The sequence below is a fragment of the Equus quagga genome, chromosome 10, assembly GCF_021613505.1.
Source record: "Equus quagga isolate Etosha38 chromosome 10, UCLA_HA_Equagga_1.0, whole genome shotgun sequence".
Lineage (NCBI taxonomy): Eukaryota > Metazoa > Chordata > Mammalia > Perissodactyla > Equidae > Equus > Equus quagga.
The window spans coordinates 115039580-115060351 of record NC_060276.1 but is presented as its reverse complement, the minus strand read 5'-3'; the positions used below and the strand labels follow the sequence as shown (position 1 = coordinate 115060351).

General features: G+C 44.1%; 1 protein-coding gene across 2 annotated transcripts; it reads left to right on the top strand.

Annotated features, from left to right (window-relative positions):
• The first annotated feature begins 3568 nt into the window (after positions 1 to 3568).
• LOC124245955 (holocytochrome c-type synthase) lies at positions 3569 to 15887 on the top strand. 2 transcript variants are annotated; one of them, XM_046673788.1, is made up of 7 exons: positions 3569 to 3648; positions 4280 to 4423; positions 6875 to 7026; positions 9381 to 9529; positions 10678 to 10797; positions 13431 to 13517; positions 14406 to 15887. In XM_046673788.1, exons 2-7 carry the CDS (start codon positions 4312 to 4314, stop codon positions 14602 to 14604), a joined length of 819 nt encoding a protein of 272 aa, XP_046529744.1. In that variant the 5' UTR covers positions 3569 to 3648; positions 4280 to 4311; the 3' UTR covers positions 14605 to 15887. The 2 variants fall into 2 exon arrangements, with proteins under 2 accessions (XP_046529744.1, XP_046529743.1); XM_046673787.1 differs by having other exon boundaries at positions 3592 to 3725.
• The last annotated feature ends 4885 nt before the right edge of the window (positions 15888 to 20772 follow it).

Genomic DNA, 20772 nt, shown 5'->3' with positions numbered 1-20772 from the left:
GCAGAGAATCATGGGAAAGAACAGAAAATTGTGGGAAAAACAGAATTGCAGGAGCGATTGGAAATTATAGGAGAGGAAGGGCATTATGGGGAATAGAGAATTGTGGGAAAGAAGGAATTGTGGGAGAAATGAGAATTGTTAAGGAGAGTGGAATATTACAAGAGAACAGAGAACTGTGAGAGAAAATGGAGAATTGTGGAAGAGATGGGGAATTATAGGAGAAACAGGGAATTATGGGAAAGAAAGAAGAATTGTGCAAGAGAGTAAATTGTGGGAGCTCTGAGAAAATACAAAAGTAGCTCTTTTGGAAACATAGGTTTGGAAAGGAGATTCATTTTACCAGGCCCAGTCATAAATTCAGTTTGTAAGTCCGAAAGAGCTTCATTTTTCCTTTCTGCTAACTCCTTAGGTCTGAGAGCAGCAGTTGACATCACATTACCAGGGACTGGCAAACTCACATGCACTGCCTTGTATCTGTGTATGGACACACATACACTCATATACACATTTAACACAAACACACACATGCAGATACATGCATACACATATATTACAAATACATACACACACGTCTTGGAAATTTCAAATATGATAGCAGAAATAAACCTAATAAAATAGTTGGGAAATTTGTTAAATTTCCTAAGGAATAAAACAAAATGAAAAAGTGATAGAAGAAAATTAGAGTGTCAGTCTAGGAATCCAACATGTGAGTAACAGAGGTTCCTTATAAGAAAGAATTAAGAAGAAGAGAGGGGAGCACCTTATCAAGAAAATTAATAAAACAAGAAAATATCCTCAACGTGCAGGATACGGATTTCCAGAATGAACGGTCCCATCAAGTGCCAAGCCAATGAAAGCAAAGTCTCTATCAAGGCACATCTTTTCAGGCCACTGGAAGGAAAAGAAGATGCTAAAAATATTGAGGAATAAAAAAAAGAAATGGCATTTGACTTCTCGACAGTAACAATGAAAACTAGAAGACAATGAAGCAACTGCTAACAATTCTGAGAGAAATATTTCTAAACATAGAACTTTATATCCAAACTACCAATCAAGTGGGCAGGTCAAATACAGACATTTTCTGATTTTCAAGATCTCAAAAACTGATGTGCTCCCAAAACAATGCAAAGAAGAATACATGGTATCCAGGAACCAGAGACCCTGCACAGGATAGGAAAAGTTGAAAGGAAGTCCCAGGATGAGAACCGGCCGAAGTCATTTCCAAACAGTCTAGAATCGGGCAGTGGCAGACGTGAGGTGCATATGTAAGAGTGATGTCTCAAGGAAAAAACAATGAAACATACACAGTAGTTGATATATTTGAATGCATCGAGAAGAAATTTACAATGCTGACAGGAAGTTTAGGAATAATCATTAAAAACTAGACAGATAAGGGGAAAAAACAAGGCAAGTATTAAATTCTAGTGAAAAATTTGTACAAGAAAAAATTCATCATCAATCATTATGAATATTTTCATAGTCATAATAATGTAAATACTAAACCATGATTTATCCAAAATTGTAAATAACTATTGGCATGGGGGGGGGATGTATGTGTTTGTGTGTGCGTGTTTGTGTTAGCAATGTGGAGGGACAGACTAGAAGAAACAGTTAAAGAGCAGTAAGTCTTCGCCTTTGGAGAGTGGACGTTGGGGTTTCCCACCACAGTCTTCTTACCCACCTACATCTCTTCTTTTAAGACTCTACTTTAGTAGCTCCTTCTCTAGGAAGCATTCTTGTTACTTACTCTTTCCTTTCTAACCACTTCCTGCACATCACCCTCACAAGTCACTTCTTTATTTTCGCCCTGAAACAGTTCACCCATCCATATATTGAGATATAAATATGGTTGCTTGCATGCCTGTCTCTCCCATTAACAAAGGTTCTTGCCCTTTCTTGTGTCATACGCCCCTCTGGAGTCTGGTGAAGCCTATGAATATCTCCTCAGAATAATATTTTTACATTCATGCAAAAGAAACCAATTGTACTGAAATAAGATTCTCAACATATTAAAAAAAATTTTGTTGTTAAAGGCCAGGTTCCCTAGGAAATATATGCGGATGCAATATAGTTTTTTAAAGCTGTCGATCCAGTTTTGAGGCCCTGGCTAGAGGTGAGTCTGTTCCTTTGCTTGAACAGCTAAGTTCACACCCCCTAACCACCTTCCTTATTGGGCTCTCATACTCTGAACCACTATACACCTGCCCTAATTGCCCCAGGGTGAGGTACCAGACAACTAGGGACAGCACCTTTGCTCCAGGGCCTGCTAAAATTATTCAAATTAGCCAATCCTAAACATTCTTACCCTGCCTCGCCCATTCCTTCCCATGGAAACCATAATAAAGTCTCTTGCCCAAGTTCCCCCCGGACCCTCTGCCTTGTGATTGACTCCAGAACTTCCACGTGTGGCGCCCCATGGTGTGACTCGTACTCTCTCTCTTGGGATCTGTGAATATAACAAATTACCTTTTCAATGGCAGTTATTTCCTGATCTGTTGGCCTTATCAAACCTGAATAATAATTAAACTTACTAAAACAGCTGAGACTCCAAGATTTGTGCATAGGCATGCTCTCATGAATAGCTGTGAGAGAGCGATGGAAGAAGGACTGGGCAAACGGAGGAGGTGAACCGTGACGCAGTCACATGGAAGCCTCAGCTGTTCCTATGCGCAGCTCTGAAGCTGGGACGGCTCTTCTGAGTTGTCCCCCTTGAGGGAGGGACCTGGGCTTCTGTACCCTTGCAGAGACCACTCATGGGCTGCAGCCTTTCTCCAGGGAGGGAATGTGATTTTGCCTGAGGCAGTTGCCCTCTTAGGAAAAGGGCAATTCCTGGAGATAGCCTCAGCCGGGAGCTGTCAGCTGTCAACATTCCCAGCACCCCTGGGGATGGACTGCCCCATCGTGAAGGGGCATCTGGGCGTACTCCACAGATCCACTACAGTGATACACAAAGACTATGTTTCTTATTACCACTTGAAGTAACAAGATAAAATTATCTTAATTTCAAAGTAGTGATAAATAGTATTTTGAGACAGAAATAACAATCAAATGTGACATAATTTCTGTGATTTCTATTAGTGCCACATATAACAAACACTATTAGGATCTGTTGCCTTCATTCCTAATGGAAGAAAATACTAAATTTCTGTTAGAAGTGAAAACACAGACCTTCAAGTCCACACGCTGTTAAGGTCTTGGGAGCAGGGACCTTGTTTAGTTCAGAGTTGGCCACGGTTCTGGACACCTACTGGTGTTTCCTGAGTCATTACAACAATTAAAACTGACAGAATACAATTTAAAAGCTAGAAATTTTAAAACCAACTCCTCCAAAGCAATCCCTCTGCGACTCACAGCATCTACAGCAGGGAGCCTCACTCTAGGGTAAATCTCCGGCCCCGCCTAAACTCTCCCAGCCCACTCTGGCCCGGAGGGGCGGGGCCAGAGAGCGGCCCTCGTGCTTATAGGCCGAGGCGGGAGGGGGCGGGGCCCCCTCCCTCGTGTTGACGGAAGCCTCTCCTCTTCAGCCCGCGCCCCGCCTCCCACACGGCCGGAAGTCCCGCCTTCGGAAGAGGAAGTAGCCGCGCATGTGAACACAGGCTGTGACCGCGGTGATATCGGTGACCGAGCGAGGGGAAAGTGGCTGTGGAGGTTTGCTGCCGCTCCGGGCCCGAATTGCCGATTAGAGGCGGGGCCGGCCGCCCGGAGCAGGCCGGGTCGGGAGTCAGGTGCAGAGGGGCGGGCTAGCTGAGGTCGGTGGGGTCTGGGATCCCGGGGCTGGAGCAGGTGGGACACGCGGGGATCGTGTGAGGAAGACTGTCCGCGCGCTGCCCTCGGCCGTCCTTTGCTTCCTCGAATCCCTTTTCTTTGCTGCACTCTTCCAAGACCCCTAGCCCCTCGCTAAGCCCTGGGGCTGGGAGTCTAGTCTGGACCCAGTGGGCTTCCCCTCTCCTATCCGGATCACCACCTGGGACCCCCTGCTTCCCGGCCTACAACCCCTTGCTGTGACGTGGTTTCTCAGGGACCTCCTCACCTCACCCCCCAAATCCACACACTCGTAGGAACATGCCCCCAAAGGGTGGCGTAGATTTCACACAGCTATTTCCCAAAGGGGATAATAGATTAAAGCTATCCCTCCGAGTGGATACCCTGCCGGGTGGATTTTCATAAGGATGACAAGGAGGAAGAACAAGGGTTGGCCAGATTAAGAATACCAAGGGAGTAGTGGGATCCCAGGCTTCAGCATTAATCTGTCTCCTTGCTTTGGCACGTGTGAATTTAGAATTGTTTGGATTCAACACTGCGATTCCCACCATGGGTTTGTCTGCATCTACCCCTGCTGTTGCAGTTCAGACCTCAAATGCTTCAGCTCATCAGACGGCATCCCCACCTTCAGGATGTCCAGTGCATGAAAGGAAAATGAAAGGTAATCGACCCTTTGTCTCGAAAATAAAAACAGAAGAGAATTCTCAAATGGATTTTAAGGAAGAGGCAGTATGCTAGTGAGTGTGCTAGTGAGGCTCCTAGGCCTGAGAATGAGGCAACCTGAGTTTGGTCCTTATGTTGCTACTTATAAGGTATGTGACTGTAGACAAGTTACTTGTCTAAATCCTCACCCATCATCTGTAAGATGAGGATATAATAATATTACTTAACAGGGTTAATGTGACAATTAATTGAGATAGTGCGTGAGAGTGTAGTGATTACTCCATACATCAGCCCCCACCTCCCATAGTTTGCGTTTGTCTACATCAGCAGCCTGGGGTGTGATCCCCCTTCCCCTAGGAGACATTTGGTAATGTCTGGAGACATTTTTGCTTGTCACAACTGAGAGGAGGGTGCGTCTAGTGAGTAGAAGCCAGGAGTTCTGCTAACCATCCCATAGTGCACAATGCTGCCTTCCAGCAAAGAATCATCTGGCCCCAAATGTCAAGAGTGCTGAGGTTGAGAAACCTTGGCCTAGATCTAACTGTCTGTATTTATCAAAACAACTTTACTCCTAGGTCAATTGCACTTCTCATCTATGTAAAAATAAGTCCTCATCTGATGGACTTACTCTTCATTCTTTAGTTGCAAAGGTGAGAATGGAAAGCTGTCTTTCATTTTTAATTGATCCATATCTGCGTTAGTTTATATAAAGATATGGCCTGAGTCAGCCTGACATGTGACTTCTTGTTTCAAGATGTGAGGGGAGGAACCAACGTGGCATGCTTACTGAGTGCTAATGCTTCCTTGTGTCGTAGTAGTTCTTTCCCTTGGTCAGTCAGCGAAGATTTACTCACTGCCTGCTCTGTGCCAAGCACTGGTGGATTTTCTTTGTTTGTTTTTGCACTGAGAGAACAGAAATGTGTAAAACAGACAAAAATCCTTCGCGTAATGGACTTTATATTCTCATTCTTGTTACCCTATGTGGTACGTTCTCTCTCTATTTTATAGTTAAGAGGAAATCCAAAGCCAGCAGAAACTCTCTGACCTTGGACAAGGACAGATCTGGTGCCCTCCCAGGGTTTTGCCATACAGGAAGAATTGAGACAGATTCAGAAGAAGCAGGTGTGCTCCTGTTCTGAGCGGCCCTGGGAGATCACAGAGCCCTGTCTGTGGTTTGATTTCATTTGCTGTGTATCTAGAAGAGCTGTCAGTCAGATTTATTTGCCCTCATAAAGAACATGGATATTTCTAGGGGTTTGAAGGGGCTACTAGTTATATAATAGGAAAAATATAAACAGTATTTTCTTTCTAACACCCACCTGGGATCAATGAGCCAGAAAAGATTGTCGCTTTGAACGGTAGAGAGGAGAGGAGGTATAGCAAGTCTCCCTTCACCCCCTGAAAGTGGACAGCTATATAGGGTCCTAGAGAATGAGGGTCTGGAAGGAGAAGCAGAAGAAAGGAAATGAGAGGAGGCTTGTCTTGTTCACATAGGGCGTCCAGCATTCAGTGTATTCCTGGTGTTACTGCTGCTGCCTGAGACAAGGATTCTGTTAACACAAGCAGCTGTCTTCCTGGGCCATAGCTCTCCTGACACCTGCCCCCTCTCCTAAGTCTTAGACCAGCTTCTCAGTCCCCACACCTGCTTCCATCAGCAACCTGGATCCTTGGGCACTGGCTGCCCTTCTTGCTGCTGCTCTCCTAGGTTCAGGCCTTCCCTCCTAAGTGGCATCTGGATCCTACGTGGATTGTGGAACATTTTCTTTAATGTCTGCCTTTTCTTGCCTAAACTCTTGCTATCTACTGATGGGGAATAAAAGCTTAGCCAAGTGGTAGTTTTCTGTGCTTTGTTTTAGTCCTGGAACAAAGTGCAAGCAGATTGGTGCTCTGACTTTTCTCCAGTAGCCCTTTTGAAGGCCCCTCTGCTCATTTTCATCTCCCGTCCCTAGTACCTGAGAGTAGGTTTCGGGAACGAGGGCCTGGCTTCCTGTGCTCTGGTTGGGGCTGGGGCTTGTCTAGAACTTGGGGATAGAAAGTCAGGGAGACCAGGTGAAGTGCAGCCTGGCCCCCACTTAGGTTCCTCTGCAACAGCTCATAGCTGGGAGTCCAAGCAGGCACCTTCTAGCCTATTACTAAAACCGTGGCACGGACAACACATTCTCTTACAAATGTTGAGTGTTTTTGGTTTTTTTTTTCTAGGTGCATGACACAATAAGAGAATAGGTACCATTTCTCTTTCAATGGGAAAGTAAATACATAGAATCTTCTCTTGGTCTTTGGGATATTAGAATGTTACCTAGCTTAGTTCTTGGCACCTTTAAACAGTAGAAACCGGGCTTTGTCTGTGGTGGTAATCACTGGTCAGAATTCAGCTCTTTAGGGCCTGGATTGAGAGCACCAGAGGTCCTGCCTTTGTGGTGTCACTGTTTTTATACTTGATTTATTGCAGGCTGTCCAGTGAATGCAAAGCCATCTGACCCAACCCATGAGAGCAAAACTGACTCTGTGCCTGCCCACCAAGAACGCGCCTACGAGTATGTGCAGTGTCCCGTTACGGGTGCTGTGGCTGAGAACAAGGAGAACCTAGATCCTTCTAATCTGGTAATCTGTACTCGGCCCCTCTTAATGGAACTTTTTATGCGGAGATGTTTTTACAGCCTCCCAAGATAAACTGCAGACTGCTAGGATTGATTCTTCTGTCCTTTTAAGAAGTCTGATATTCCATCCACAGTGAAAATCTAGATGCGTTACTAAGTGTAGTTTCAGAGAACTCTTGAGAAGGAAAGCAGTGATCATGAAGTGCCTCAGACTAGGTTGATGGGGAAGCAGCCAAGCTAAAGGGATATTTCCTCCTGGGATAGTTACTAGGTGGTAGGCGGGAGATTCCATGAGTGCCGCTAGAGTGAGCAAAGGTGTTTCTGGCCTTGGGAAACCTCGTAGGCACGCTGCAAGATCGGGGCACTTCTTTAGGCACAGCTGGGTGCCAGCCTATATGTGAGTGACTGGGGTGATGCAGTGTCACGGGGCAGCCAGTAATGGAATGCTGTCGAGAAAGCATGGATAGGACAAGCGTGGCCTCACTACATTTGTGATGGTCAGCCAACATAGGGAATTGAGTTTTGCTGTTTGGAATCACACTTTAATGGAGAGACAGCCAGACTGGGGCCTGGACTTTAGAAGGCCAATGAGTTATCAAAAGTATCTAGAAATCTTGGCAAACCAGGCAGCATTGAGGGAAGTAGACATATTTAGTCTGGAAAAGAAAGGGTGTGGGGGTTGTGTATATATATATAAACAATATGTATTATAGCATAACATATATAAGAAAGCCGTAGACTGTGTGACTCATAAACAACAGGCGTTTATTTCTCACAGCTCTGGAGGCTGGGAAATCCATGATCAAGGTGCTGGCAGATTTGGTGAATTTGTGGGAGACATAATCATTCAGTCTGTGGCGTTCAGTAATGACGCTGCCAAGCTATAAGGAAATTGCTGTGTTGAGGAAGAGAGTGGACAAGATCAGGGTTTCTGAGCCTCAGTACTATTGACATCAGGAGCTGGATGATTCCTTGTTGTGGGACTGTCCTGTGCACTGTGGGATGCTGAGCAGCATCCCTGGTCTCCACCCACTGGAAGCCAGGAGCATCTTTTCTCAGTCGTGACAACGAAAAATGTTTCCAGACATTGCCAAAAGGCCCTTGGTAGACTACTGGTTTACGTAATCTCAGCTTAGCGCTCCAGAACATGGGCCTTTTGGAATCCTACACTCTTACCCCATGGGATTGTTACAGGTAGCAAGAATATAAATAAAAGCAAACTTTTCTTTTGGTCACATCTATAGCCCTCATGCTAAGCACCATATGCTGTCTCCTGTAGTCCTCATAACAACTCTATGCAGCCAGTAGTGTTAGCGTCCCCGTTTTAGAGCCAAAGATAGTGAGAGAGAGGGGAAACAATTTGCTCTGCGTCGCTCAGCTAGGAAGCGACAGAGCCCACACTGAATCCCCATCTGCCTCCTACCTGTGTTCTCAAACACACTGTGGTGATAATGCAGGTAAAATGTTCGGTTCAGTGCCCAGCACACCTGGCTCTTCTGACTGCTGTCATTCTAACCAGGGGCTGTGTTGTGACTGAGACTTAATTAATTAATGTGCATCTTCTAGAAAAGCCTTCATACTTTCAACACAAAAAGAACTTCTAAGCCAGTGCTGCTCAATCTGGAGTGATTTTGCCCCTGGGGGGGCCACTGGTTGTTGTAGCTGGGGAGAAAAGGTACTAGTGGGGAGAGGCCAGGGATGTTGCTAAATATCCTACGATGCTCAGAAGAGACCCCCATAACCAAAAATTGTCTGGCGCCAAATGTCACTAGTGCCAAGGGCAAGAAACCCTGGTCCAGGCTAGGTATTGGCATAATGGTATCGCTGCCCCTTGTGTCTGGGAGAAAGGATTCTTCCCCTCCTGGAAAGTCTGCCACTGTCAATACTCATCTATAATGGATTCAGCACAAAGACTGAAAGCATAAGCAAGATCTTAAAAGTAAACAATATTTAAAGAGAAAGTGGTGGTGTACATATATTTTATGAGACGTTTCCTTAGAAGAGTGAACAGTTGTTTTTAAAAAACCCATCATAGAAAGGTTTTTAGAAATGCCTGCAGATCATGGTATTAGTTTTTACTTTCTAATCTTTGAGGAGAGAGAGACCAAAAATTTAACCACAGCCTGTATTTACCATTTATGGGAACTTAAAACAAGGAAAAACAACTTCAGTACTTTGACTCTTCAAAACAGCCAAATTATCTGAGAGGTCTGAAATTCTGATGTCACTGATTTAATTAAGAAACCTGTGGCTTATGTGTGATGTGTTGCTTTCTAGGAAGTAGTTAATTTTATTGCTTGTTTCTACTTTTTGTCAGATTTCCAACATTTAAAAAAAAATCCTGCTTATTTTATTTAGATGCCACCAGCTAATCAGACACCAGCCCCCGATCAGCCATTTCCTCTATCTACTGTGAGAGAGGAATCATCCATTCCACGAGCAGATTCAGAGAAAAAGTGGGTTTATCCTTCTGAACAGATGTTCTGGAATGCGATGTTAAGGAAAGGGTAAGTGAGTGAGCATATTACTGAGAATATAAATTTGCTTGTCAAATTCAGCTAAGAATTGAATGTTAAAGATTTTTTTTTTTGAGGAAGATTAGCCCTGAGCTAACATCTGCCGCCAGTCCTCTTCTTTTTTCTTGAGGAAGATTGGCCTTCAGCTAACATCCGTGCCCATCTTCCTCTAGTTTATATGTGGGACGCCTACCACAGCATGGCTTGATAAGCGGTGTGTAGGTCCGCACCCGGGATCCGATCCGGTGAACCCCGGGCTGCTGAAGCGGAACGTGTGAACTTAACTGCTGCGCCACCGGGCTGGCCCCTTGAAGATGTTTTTATCCCCCAAACGTACAGTAAGCTTTTATAAGTTAATCAGTGTATAAAACTGATTTTTCAGACTTAATGAGACTATAAGTGCAAGGCCAATGTACTAGTCAGGATTCTCCAGAGAAACAGAACTAACAGGATGTGTGTATCTTTATATAAAAAAATTTATTAGAAGGAATTGGCTCACATGATTATGGAGGCTGAGAAGTCTCATGATCTGCAGTCAGCAAGCTGGAGACCCAGGAGAGCTGACATGTAGTTCTAGTCCAAAAGCTGGCAGGCTGGAGACCCAGGCAGAGCTGATGTTTCAGGTCAAGTCCAAAGGCAGGAAAAAACCAATGTCCCAGCTCAAAGGTAGTCTGGCAGAGGAGTTCCCTCTTACTTGCAGGAAGCTCAGCCTTTTTGTTCTATTCAGACCTTCAGTTGATTTGATGAAACCCACCCACATTAGGGAGGGCATTCTGCTTTACTCAGTCTACCCATTTAAATGATAATCTCATCCAAAACACCCTCACAGACACACCCAGCATAATGCCTAAGCAAATGCCTGGGCGCCCCATGGCCCACTCAAGTTGACACACCAAAGTAACCCATCACAGCCAGTAATAGTTAAAAAAAGAGAAAAACACTATTATATAGAATACTTAGAAAAAGCTAGGGAATCATTAATCAGTGGTACTAACTGAAAAAATGTCACCTTAAAAATAGATGGTTCCTTGATATTTGTGTAAATATGGTTTTTGGTGACTCACTGAAATGAATACCTGGATTAACTTTATAGCATTATCAGTAATATTTGTCGAATTTTACCAAATGTTCTTTCCTAGGTGGAAGTGGAAGGAAGAGGATATTAGTCAGAAAGATATGTATAATATCATTAGAATTCACAATCAGAATAATGAGCAGGCTTGGCAGGAGATTTTGAAGTGGGAAGCCCTTCATGCTGCGTAAGTATGTTTGGGACCTTAAAAAACATCCTCCCGGCATCTTTCTTATTTCATATCTACTTTCTAAAGTTTTAACATTTTATTCAAACAACATACCATCCTAGTAAAACATTTCAGGTCGCAGGCCTGTTCCAGTGACCATTGTGTGACAGACCTCCCCCACTTATTCGTGTACAATGGCAACCATTTAATTATGCTCGTGGATTTGGTGGGTCCTGAGTGCAGAAAGGACAGAGTAGGGATGGCTCATCTCTGCTCCCCAATGTCTGGGGCTTCAGCCAGACTTAGTGGTCAGGGATGGCTTGACAGCTGTGGGCTAAAGTCTTCTGAAGGCTGGATCCTTTGCTAGTCTGACAATTGGTGCTGGCTGTCGGCCAGGACATCTACCCACGGCCTCTGAATGTGGCTGCTTTGGCTTCCTCCCACCATGGTGGCTGGATTCTCAGATTTAGAGTTCAAAAAAACTTCAGGGAAGCTGTGTCTCCTTTGATGCCCTAGCATCGGAAGTCCCATAGCATTACAAGTCTGTCCAGATTCCGCTGGAGGGGCCGTGGACTGTACCTCTCAATGGGAGGAGTTCCACAGTCCACTGAAGGCAGAGCATGTGGGATGGGAGATACTAAAATGCTCTCTGCCCTAAGGGAGCTGGGAAAAATAGTCCTGTTCACGCAACAGCGTTTATTGACTCCCCATTAGGACTAAACATCAAGAGATGTCTTAGCACATGGGCCTTTTTCTCGGGGAGAAGAAATAAATGCACTCGTGTTTGTTAGCAGTGATGGGCCATCTGTCTGTTCAGAGCAGTGGTCCCCACACTTGAGCTGCATCAGCATCACCTGGAGGGTTTGTTACAATACAGAGTGTAGGGTTTCTGATTCAGTAGGTCTGGGGTGAGGCCCAGACTTGGCATTTCTGGAATGATGCTGATGCTTCTGGTTTGAGGCCTCCACTTTGAGAACGGTAGGGGACAGGGCATGTCTGCTCAAAGAGCCAGATTGTATCATTGTTGGTGGCTTACAATTTAAATTCAGGGCCAAATGAGCTTGATTAATTTCTTGGCTAAAATCCACCTAATGACTTTTTAAGGTGTTCTGGTTTTTTTTTTTTCCTTTTTTGAGGAAGATTAGCCCTGAGCTAACATTCACTGCCAATCCTCCTCTTTTTGCTGAGGAAGATTGGCCCTGAGCTAACATCCATGCCCATCTTCCTCTACTTTATATGTGGGACACTGGCCACCACATGGCTTTATAAGCGGTGCGTAGCTCTGTGCCTGGGATCTGAACTGACAAACCCCAGGCTTCCAAAGTGGAGCCTGCAAACTTAACCACTATGCCTCTCGGTAGGACCCTGTTCTGTTTGTTTGTAATACGTGGACTCTGAAGTTGATTAGTCACTCCCTGGGTGTCACTGGCTGGGTACCAGGCCTGGGATGGGTGTGTGTGTGGGGCAAATGATGCTGCAACCACATTTCCCCTCTCAGTAACCCGTCACCAGCAGGAGTCATCCTCCTGGTTTCCTAATGAGGGGCCCCACAAGCATTTGCAGTGAGTTATGCTGAAAGTGTGCTATAAAGCCACCTGCTAATTACTTGTAGTATGATTATGGAGCAAAGAGAAGAGAGAAAAGGAAATTTCAGTTTGTTAGTTTCAGCTCCCTTTCTAGTCATTTTCCAGAGTTCCATCAAAATTAAGTCGGCCTTTTAAATACACATACTATGGCCTCCAGGAGAAAGTTTGCCTGGGTTGAGTTTACTTCTTTGCCTGTGACCCTCTTGAGAAGAGATGCTAGTGAGCAGTTCCTAAGAGGAGAAGTAAAGCCACTCAGATAGTCCTCCCATGGGAGTCCATTCCACTTGAGTTGTTTAGAAAGACTCATCAAGACTGAAGCCTGTCTTACCAATGAGAGCAGCTGCCAAGATACGTGGCCTCGTGTACGTGCCACACCCCCTCCGTCCGGGACATAGCTGTGTGCCTCATGTGTAGGCCAACTGTGAGCTTCACGAGCGCAAGCCTCGGAGGGTCTTAAGTGTGATGCTGCTGGACCTGCAGTGCTGGGGAGCGGGCTGGCTGGCACCTGGGAAGTCCTCACTGCAGAGACGGAATGGATTTTCTAGCCAGGAGCTTGCCACCCATCAGCTTGTGTGTGGTTACTTAGGGAACTGGTCCAACGCTAAGTACATTAGTTCCTAGGGATTCATCCAGCATTTTTCTTCATAAAGGCTGTTCATTGGTTTCAAATGAAAAAAGAGTATAGGATTTTCTTATATTCATTTAAAAAACCCCAGCTGCTGTATGTGAAAAAAGCGTGGTAGCCCATACTTCACACTTCTTTCTTTCCTGAGGCTATGCCTGTATCCTCGCACCAAATAGGCCGTTTCCTGCCTTCTGCGAAGAACAGTGCAGATATTCGGAAGGAAGGGGAGGGGCTGGAACATACCTGCTCCAGAAATAAGGAACAACATTTTTAATGAATAAGGATATTTCTTGAAATTTTTTCAAAGTTCCCTTTCTCTGTAAATATGATATTATGTAAAACGCACACAGAACAATGTATATTATTGAAAAACTACAACATGATGTTTTTCAAAGGAAAGACAATATTTTAATGGACTTTTCTTATTTGGGGGTTTCTAGGGAGTGTCCTTGTGGTCCCTCCCTGATCCGATTCGGAGGTAAAGCGAAAGAGTATTCACCGAGGGCAAGAATTCGTTCCTGGATGGGGTGAGTGTCGGGGCAGAAAAGTCATTTTACATTCCTCAGGTCAGGGTCAGCTTTCTCTTCGCACCAAAACCAAACAGTCTAAGGACTATAGTGCTGTCTTCTAGAACTTAGCCTTTGGCTGTAGATTTCTTCCTCTCCCCAAAATTGGCCTGTTGGTGGGCAGATTGATTAGGTTCCATGGCTTACGTCCTAGCTAATTATCATAGGATTGAATTGTCTTTGTGTTCTTGGATCTGTCCTCTTACTTCTCTCGTGATCCATCTCTTTGCATCTGTGCACTTAGCCTTCCTCCTTTGTCTTCCAGTGTGGTCAAGATTCTTAGCTTAAACCTGGATTTTTTTGCAGTATCTCAACCGACCTCCCTGGCCTGGGTCCCTCTCCTGTTCCCCATTTCCTTTGTAGACAGACAAGCTGTTGTCTGATCTGGGCTCATCATAGTTCTTCACCACCTTCCTCCAGCACTGGAGATGGATTCTGTCTCACCTCCCCAGTTTGATGTTTTGGTTTTTTTTCCCGTGTGAGGAAGATTGGCCCTGAGCTTACATCTCGTGCCAATCTTCCATTTTTTTTTTCTCCCCAAAGCCCCAGCACATAGTTGTATATCCTAGTTGCAGGTCATTCTAGTTCCTCTACGTGGGATGCCACCACAGCATGGCTTGATGAGCAGGTGTGTAGGTCTGCACCCAGAATCCGAACTGGTGAACCCTGGGCTGCCAAAGCAGAGTGTGCGAACTTAACCACTCGCCCCCGGGCCCGGCCCCACTAGTTCAGTGTTTGACTCTGAGAGCAGGCATTTCCATGTGCCGCTTCTCCAGCTTTCTCACTGCTTAAACCAGAGCTGAACAGACTGCAAACGTTTTAACACTCAGTAGCGTGTTTTCATTCCAGGTATGAGTTGCCTTTCGACAGGCACGATTGGATCATCAACCGCTGTGGGACAGAAGTCAGATATGTCATTGACTACTACGATGGTGGCGAAGTCAACCAGAACTACCAGTTCACCATCCTGGATGTCCGGCCCGCTTTGGATTCGCTTTCAGCCGTGTGGGACAGAATGAAGGTCGCCTGGTGGCGCTGGACTTCATAACCACTGCTTTGTTAGAGATGGGAAAATATAAACTATTTTTTTCTGAGTGATACATTAAACTATTTTCCCCAAACTGAATTGCACTCATGATGTAATGGGAAGATCATGTGGGTAATGACATCTTATACTTCACTTAGCAAAGGATGCGATGCACTGTATTCTTTTGAGTTCCGTTTTTACTTTGCAGTTTATAGCAGATCATTTTAATTCTCCTTCCCACTTAGCTCAAGTGAGAAGCAGTCCCTTAGTTTTTTATTTAACTGCAGTATTGCCCGTGCATTTAATCTAGAAAAGTCTGAACAGCCTCTGAACAAGAACTTTTCTTACAGTGTGAAGAGAACTGCTTTTTTTCTTGCTGTTTTTCTCATGAATACTTGAGATGTAGACCCAAAAGCCCATGAGATGCTCACGAGCTTTTACCTGGGCAAACATTTTAAAGAAAACTGTTCTCTACCAATGAGTAGTTATGCTTTTTAAAGTTACCAGCATTTCATTGACCCCTGAAGAAAAGACACAGGTAGAGAGTGGAAACGCACTCAGCAAAACTAAGGCATGTCTTGGCTCTCCAAATTCTCATAGGACTTTTTCAGACTGGACCTTGTGATAGAATAGTTTCAACTCCCCCATGATCTGATGATGCTCGTGTGTTGGAATATATGTTTCAACTTTTTAAATATTTTTATTTTAATTCCCGTTCTGTTCTGTAACTCTGCTCCCAACAAGCAGGTCTCATTGTCCCTGGTGTTTGACAGGCTCTGTCACCTTTGAGTCCCATTCCTTCTCCTGCCTGAAGCCTTCCCTGCAGTCGGCCTGATCTGAAGGTCTGGCTCCAGTCACGGTGCTAGGGACGGTCCGTATCTAAAACTCGATTATGTTGTGTTGAATGTTAGAATTCACAAGCAGAGTATTTTTCCCAGTGTAGAATGTTTGCATCCACGCACTGCCACAGTGCAGACTTTTTTTAAGGGAGCTCTATGTTTGCCATTGAAATTCTTTGTACTGGTAATCCGTAAACTGGTTGTTCTACTTATAGCAGCATGTTACAAATGACTGTTGGGTTGTTTGTTTTTAAGTGTTGATAATAGGAACTCTTCCAGTTTATCCTAAATACTGTAGTGTTAAATGCGTAGATGGAATTGGCTGTCTGGAGTGATTGACTTGGTATGGATTTCTTTGTTGTCAGTTTTGTGTGGCATTTTAATTCAACAACCTTAAACTCTTCTACATTTCAAAATATTTGCATATTTTAAAATAAAGCTGATAGTTAACGGGTTTTGAAAATCTTTAAGACTAACTTTTTACTTAATCGTTTCTTCAGACTAAAGTAATCTTTCCACAAGTAATGCTATCATCTCCCAGCTAGAGGCGGCCATATTCTCATCTGTTAATCACATATTTTTAAACTACTGAGGGGAGTAATTACTGTTGGCATTTTTTTTTGTCCTAAGTGCTATTGAATTAAGTGTAGGATAAGGCATTATTATGAGAAACAAAGTGTTGTAACTGGAAACAGGAAATTCAGCCATAGACAGAGATTCACCCCTTTTATAGACCTGTACTATTTCTTGAGAAAATCAACCTCTAAAATAAACTGTCTGTGAAGCTGAGGACAAGATCATCTTTGCACTCTTCCCCCACTCCTGGAAAAGACTGTAGAAAAGACTGGCCTACCGGGTTTCAGACCTGTTTTATGTCTGGATTATACTTGCTCATATACGGGGATCAATACTTATCTGCTCTGATAGGAGATTTCATTTATAAATTCAAATTCACTTTGGATATTCTCCGGGATTTTACACTAAGTCTTTTGTCTATGGAAATATCACTATTCAGAATCAGAACAAGCTACCGTACATTAGGCTAAGTGTCAGCAAACAGAGTGAGAGTTCCAGCTGACATTGTATGTTGAGATGTAGTATTCCTAGTAGTTCCCTAGCTGATGTCCAGTCACTTTACGTACACGCTGCATCCTACTGGGAAGACAAAAATGCAGAAGGTGCAGCCTCTACGTGCAGGGTACTTGCAGTCTGATGGAAGACGGTCCATAAATGGAATGGTGGTAAATTCTAGAGTTCCAATTTAAAGGCAGCCTTGTGGTAATCCAGGGGATGCAAGTTCACTTAAGTATTTTTGAATATATATTGAGTATATAGCTACCAGTTTCTTTACTGAGTCACCAATATGGTTTACCCTCTACCGGTTATTCCTCTCTACCTAAAGTGGAGTGATGCACGTTTCATGCCTTAACTCTGCCGTGACTCTGGGACTTGTACTATGGATCATTTATGTCTTTATGGGCCTGAGGCCCTGTGTGGTGATCAAGAATGCATGTCCTTGGGGCTGGCCCCATGGCCGAGTGGTTAAGTTCGCATGCTCTGCTGCAGGCGGCCCAGTGTTTCGTCTGTTTGAATCCTGGGTGCGGACATGGCACTGCTCATCAAACCACGCTGAGGCAGCGTCCCACATGCCACAGCTAGAAGGACCCACAACGAAGAATATGCAACTATGTACCGGGGGTCTTTGGGGAGAAAAAGGAAAAAAAAAAAAGAGTGCATGTCCTCGGGGGGAAAAAAGCCTGCATTTGTGCATTCATTGCAGCAGCATTAGAATAGCCAAGACACGGAAGCAACGTAAGTGTTCACTGACAGATGACTGGATAAAGAAAATGTGCCATATATATATATATATATATATATATATATACACAATGGAATATTATTCAGCCATAAAAAACAAATCTTGGGACCGGCCTGGTGGCATAGTGGTTAAGTTTGTACGTTCTCCTTCAGCGGCCCGGGGTTCGCAGTTTGAGATCCCAGGCGTGGACCTACACACTGCTCATCAAGCTGTGCTATGGCAGCGTTGCATATACAAAGTAGAGGACGATGAACACAGATGTTAGCTCAGCAACAATCTTGCTCAAGCAAAAAGAGGAAGATTGGCAACAGATCTTAGCTCGGCCAATCTTCCTCACCAAAAAAAAAAAAAAAAAAAACCCAAAAAACAAATCTTACCATTTGCAACAACATGGATGTTGAGGGCATTATGCCAAGTGAAATAAGTTGGAGAAAGGAAAAATATGTATGATCTCACTTACATGTGGACTCTAAAAACAGAAACAAAAACAAAAAACTGAAATCATAGGTACAGATTGTTAGTTGCCGGTGGTGGTTGGTGGGGGGGTGCAAATTCATGAAGGAGGTCAAAAAGTACAAATGTCCAGTTATAAAACAAATAAGAGGGGCTGGCCCCATGGCCAAGTGGTTAAGTTTGCGCCCTCCTCTTCAGCAGCCCAGGGTTTCACTGGTTCGGATCCTGGGTGCGGACATGGCACTGCTCGTCAGGCCATGCTGAGACTATGTCCCACAGAGCACAACCAGAGGACCTACAATTAGAATATTCAACTAGGTACTGAGGGGCTTTGGGGAGAAGAAGGAGGAGGAGGAAGAAGGAGGAGGAGGAAGAAGAAAGAAGGAGAAGGGGAAGGGGACAGGAGAAGGAAGAAAGGAGGAGAAGGAGAAGAAGAAAAGATTGGCAGTAGATGTTGGCTCAGGTGTCAATGTTCAAAAACAAAAGAATAAAGTTAAAAAAACAAAAACAAGACATAAGGATATAATGTACAGCATGGTAACTATAGTTAATAATACTGTATTATGTATTTGAAAGTTGCTAAGAGATCTTAAAAGTTCTCGTCAGGAGAAAGAAAAAAAATTTGTAACTTTAAGGTAATTAACTAGACTTACTGGGGGGATCATTTCAGAATATATACAAACATTGAATCATTACATTGTACACCTGAAACTGTGTGTCAATTATACCTCAGTAAAAAAAAAAAAAAAATGCATGTCCTGGAGGCAGATGGTTCACTTAGAATAGCGGCTCAGCCCTTCACTTGCTGTGTGATTTTAACATCTCTGGGTCTCAGCTTTCTCGCCAAAAAAGAATAGTAGAACTAATTGTTTTAGTCTGTTTGGCCTGCTATTACAAAATACCATCGACTGCGTGGCTTATAAACAACAGATATTTATTTCTCATAGTTCTGAATGCTGGGAAGTGCAAGATCAAGGTGCAGGCAAATTCAGTGCCTGGTGCGGACCCCCATCCTGGTTCACAGCCGGCCATCTGACCACCTTCTGTCGAGGGAGAGAGCTCTCGGGAGTCTCTTTTATAAGGGCAGTAATCCCATTCGTGAAGGCTCCTCCCTCACGACCTAATCACCTCCCAAAAGCCCTCCCTTCTAATAGCAGCACCGTGGGAGTTACGTTTCAACCTATGAATTTGGGGGGAACACAGACATTCAGACCATAGCACTAACCTACCCTAGTTGTTTTGAGGGTAATACAAGATGACACCTGAAAGCACTTAGAACAGAGCCCACAGGGAGGAAATGCTCAATGAATGTCAGCTATCACCTCTTCGTCATTGACAAGGAAAGGGAGATTTGAGGGCAAGGATGGGAATAAAAGAAGTACTGAGACAAAATACACAGTCTACCACCCTCTGACCTACTCCTCCCGAGAAGAATCTGTCCCGGGGAGGAGCAGCAGGGTCCGCTCCTGATCTGGGTTACTGGTAAGGATTGGCAGGCACTCGGGGGTTTGCTCTAAGCGAGGTCGTGTTATCTAAACTCACTAAAGAGAAAAGCCAGGTAGCAGTCTTTGACCTCTTAAAAAATATAAACATGACAGGGTGACATTTGGTTTACCTAACATGCAAGTCCCATTTGACAAAAATAAAGATTATAATTAGGCGCTTGTGCTTCCTAATCTAAACTGTGGCTCACTGTGTCCTCAAGATCACAAAGGTGTCCTCCTCCATGAAAACTTAATACGTATCCAGATTTGAAATGGGTATTACAAGGTTGTGTTTACTGCAAATCAAAGGGTACCAAAAATTATTTCAAAAGTGATGTATTCCTCCTCACGGTAAAATTTTCAAAATTACGTGATTTTTTAGACATATAGTGCATTGGAGCAATGTCTATCAGTTACCCATTCCCCTCCCACAACAGAAAGAATACACTTCTTACTGTAGTAGAGGTGAAGCCATCATGTCTTCAATAAAATTCCATGCCATTTGTATAAGTGGTAAGGCATCTACTTCATGCTTGTGTACTCAACTCCCTTGTTTTGAAGAGAAAGCTGACAACACTTTCTACTAACCCCAGATTCTATTTAACCTGGGGTCACACACCACACAGCAAGAATTCCAGTGTTGTCATGGAATCATACCAGGTACTGGAGCGGACATTCAAGTTTCTAAGACAAGTTCCTTCTTGGGGAGCCTATATCTAATTGGGGGATGAGGCATGGACACATGGGTGCTATCTTACATTTGTGATTAGCTTTTACTTAATACTTTAACGTACACAATGTCGTGTGTGATGGGGGCCACAGAAATGATAAATATTGAGTGGTGTAATATAGGAATTGTGAGAAAAGACTTCACAATAACAGTTGAGTGGAGTCCGGAAGGATGATAAAAGGTTACTATTTTGGAGCTCTGTGCAGAATCATCATTTAAACACTTTGCTATTCCTTCTCCATTTAGGATAAGTTAATGTGGCCGGTTCCTGTGGCCCTTCAATGGCGGGGTATGAAATTTTATGAGGATGCTGTGGCTGAAAGTAACAGAATCTCTGCTGGGACTCACTCACAGCCACAAGTGCAAGGTTGAGTGTGAGCCCGGTCGATTCCATCACTCTGGACACTCTTTTCTTCCGTGCTCAATTTCAGCTTCATTCTAATCAGGGCTGGTTTCTTTCATCATCATCAGATGACTCCTAGTTGCTGTCTGAGATTTACGATCCTTGTTTATGGCCAGTAGATATGGGAGGGTGGGGAGGGGAGCGGGGAAGGGGGGAAGTCTCCCACAACCATGGAAAATAAGGTTTCTCATCAATCTAATTGGGCCAATTTAATGTTAGGCCTGTGTCCAGCCACGCGCTCCCCTTTTAAATTCCCAGGAGAGTACCTCATGTTTAGATTAACCCAGAGGAATTATTCGCAGTAAACTGCAGTGCCCACTAGAGGAGTATTTCACTATTAATTTAAAAATCTCATCCTTGGCCATTGTTTCATTAAGGTATGTTTCCTTCATGTGGGCCCCTTTCTTAGACCAGGGTTTCAAATCTGGGGACGGTGGCTAATGTAACGGCAGAGGGCAGGA

Bases quoted from the DNA above. Each gene is read 5' to 3' on its own strand.
- LOC124245955 (XM_046673788.1), top strand. From the start codon at position 4,312: ATGGGTTTGTCTGCATCTACCCCTGCTGTTGCAGTTCAGACCTCAAAT. The intron at 4,424-6,874 runs GTAATCGACCCT...GATTTATTGCAG, and splicing joins GCATGAAAGGAAAATGAAAG to GCTGTCCAGTGAATGCAAAG. The intron at 10,798-13,430 runs GTAAGTATGTTT...GGGGGTTTCTAG, and splicing joins TGGGAAGCCCTTCATGCTGC to GGAGTGTCCTTGTGGTCCCT.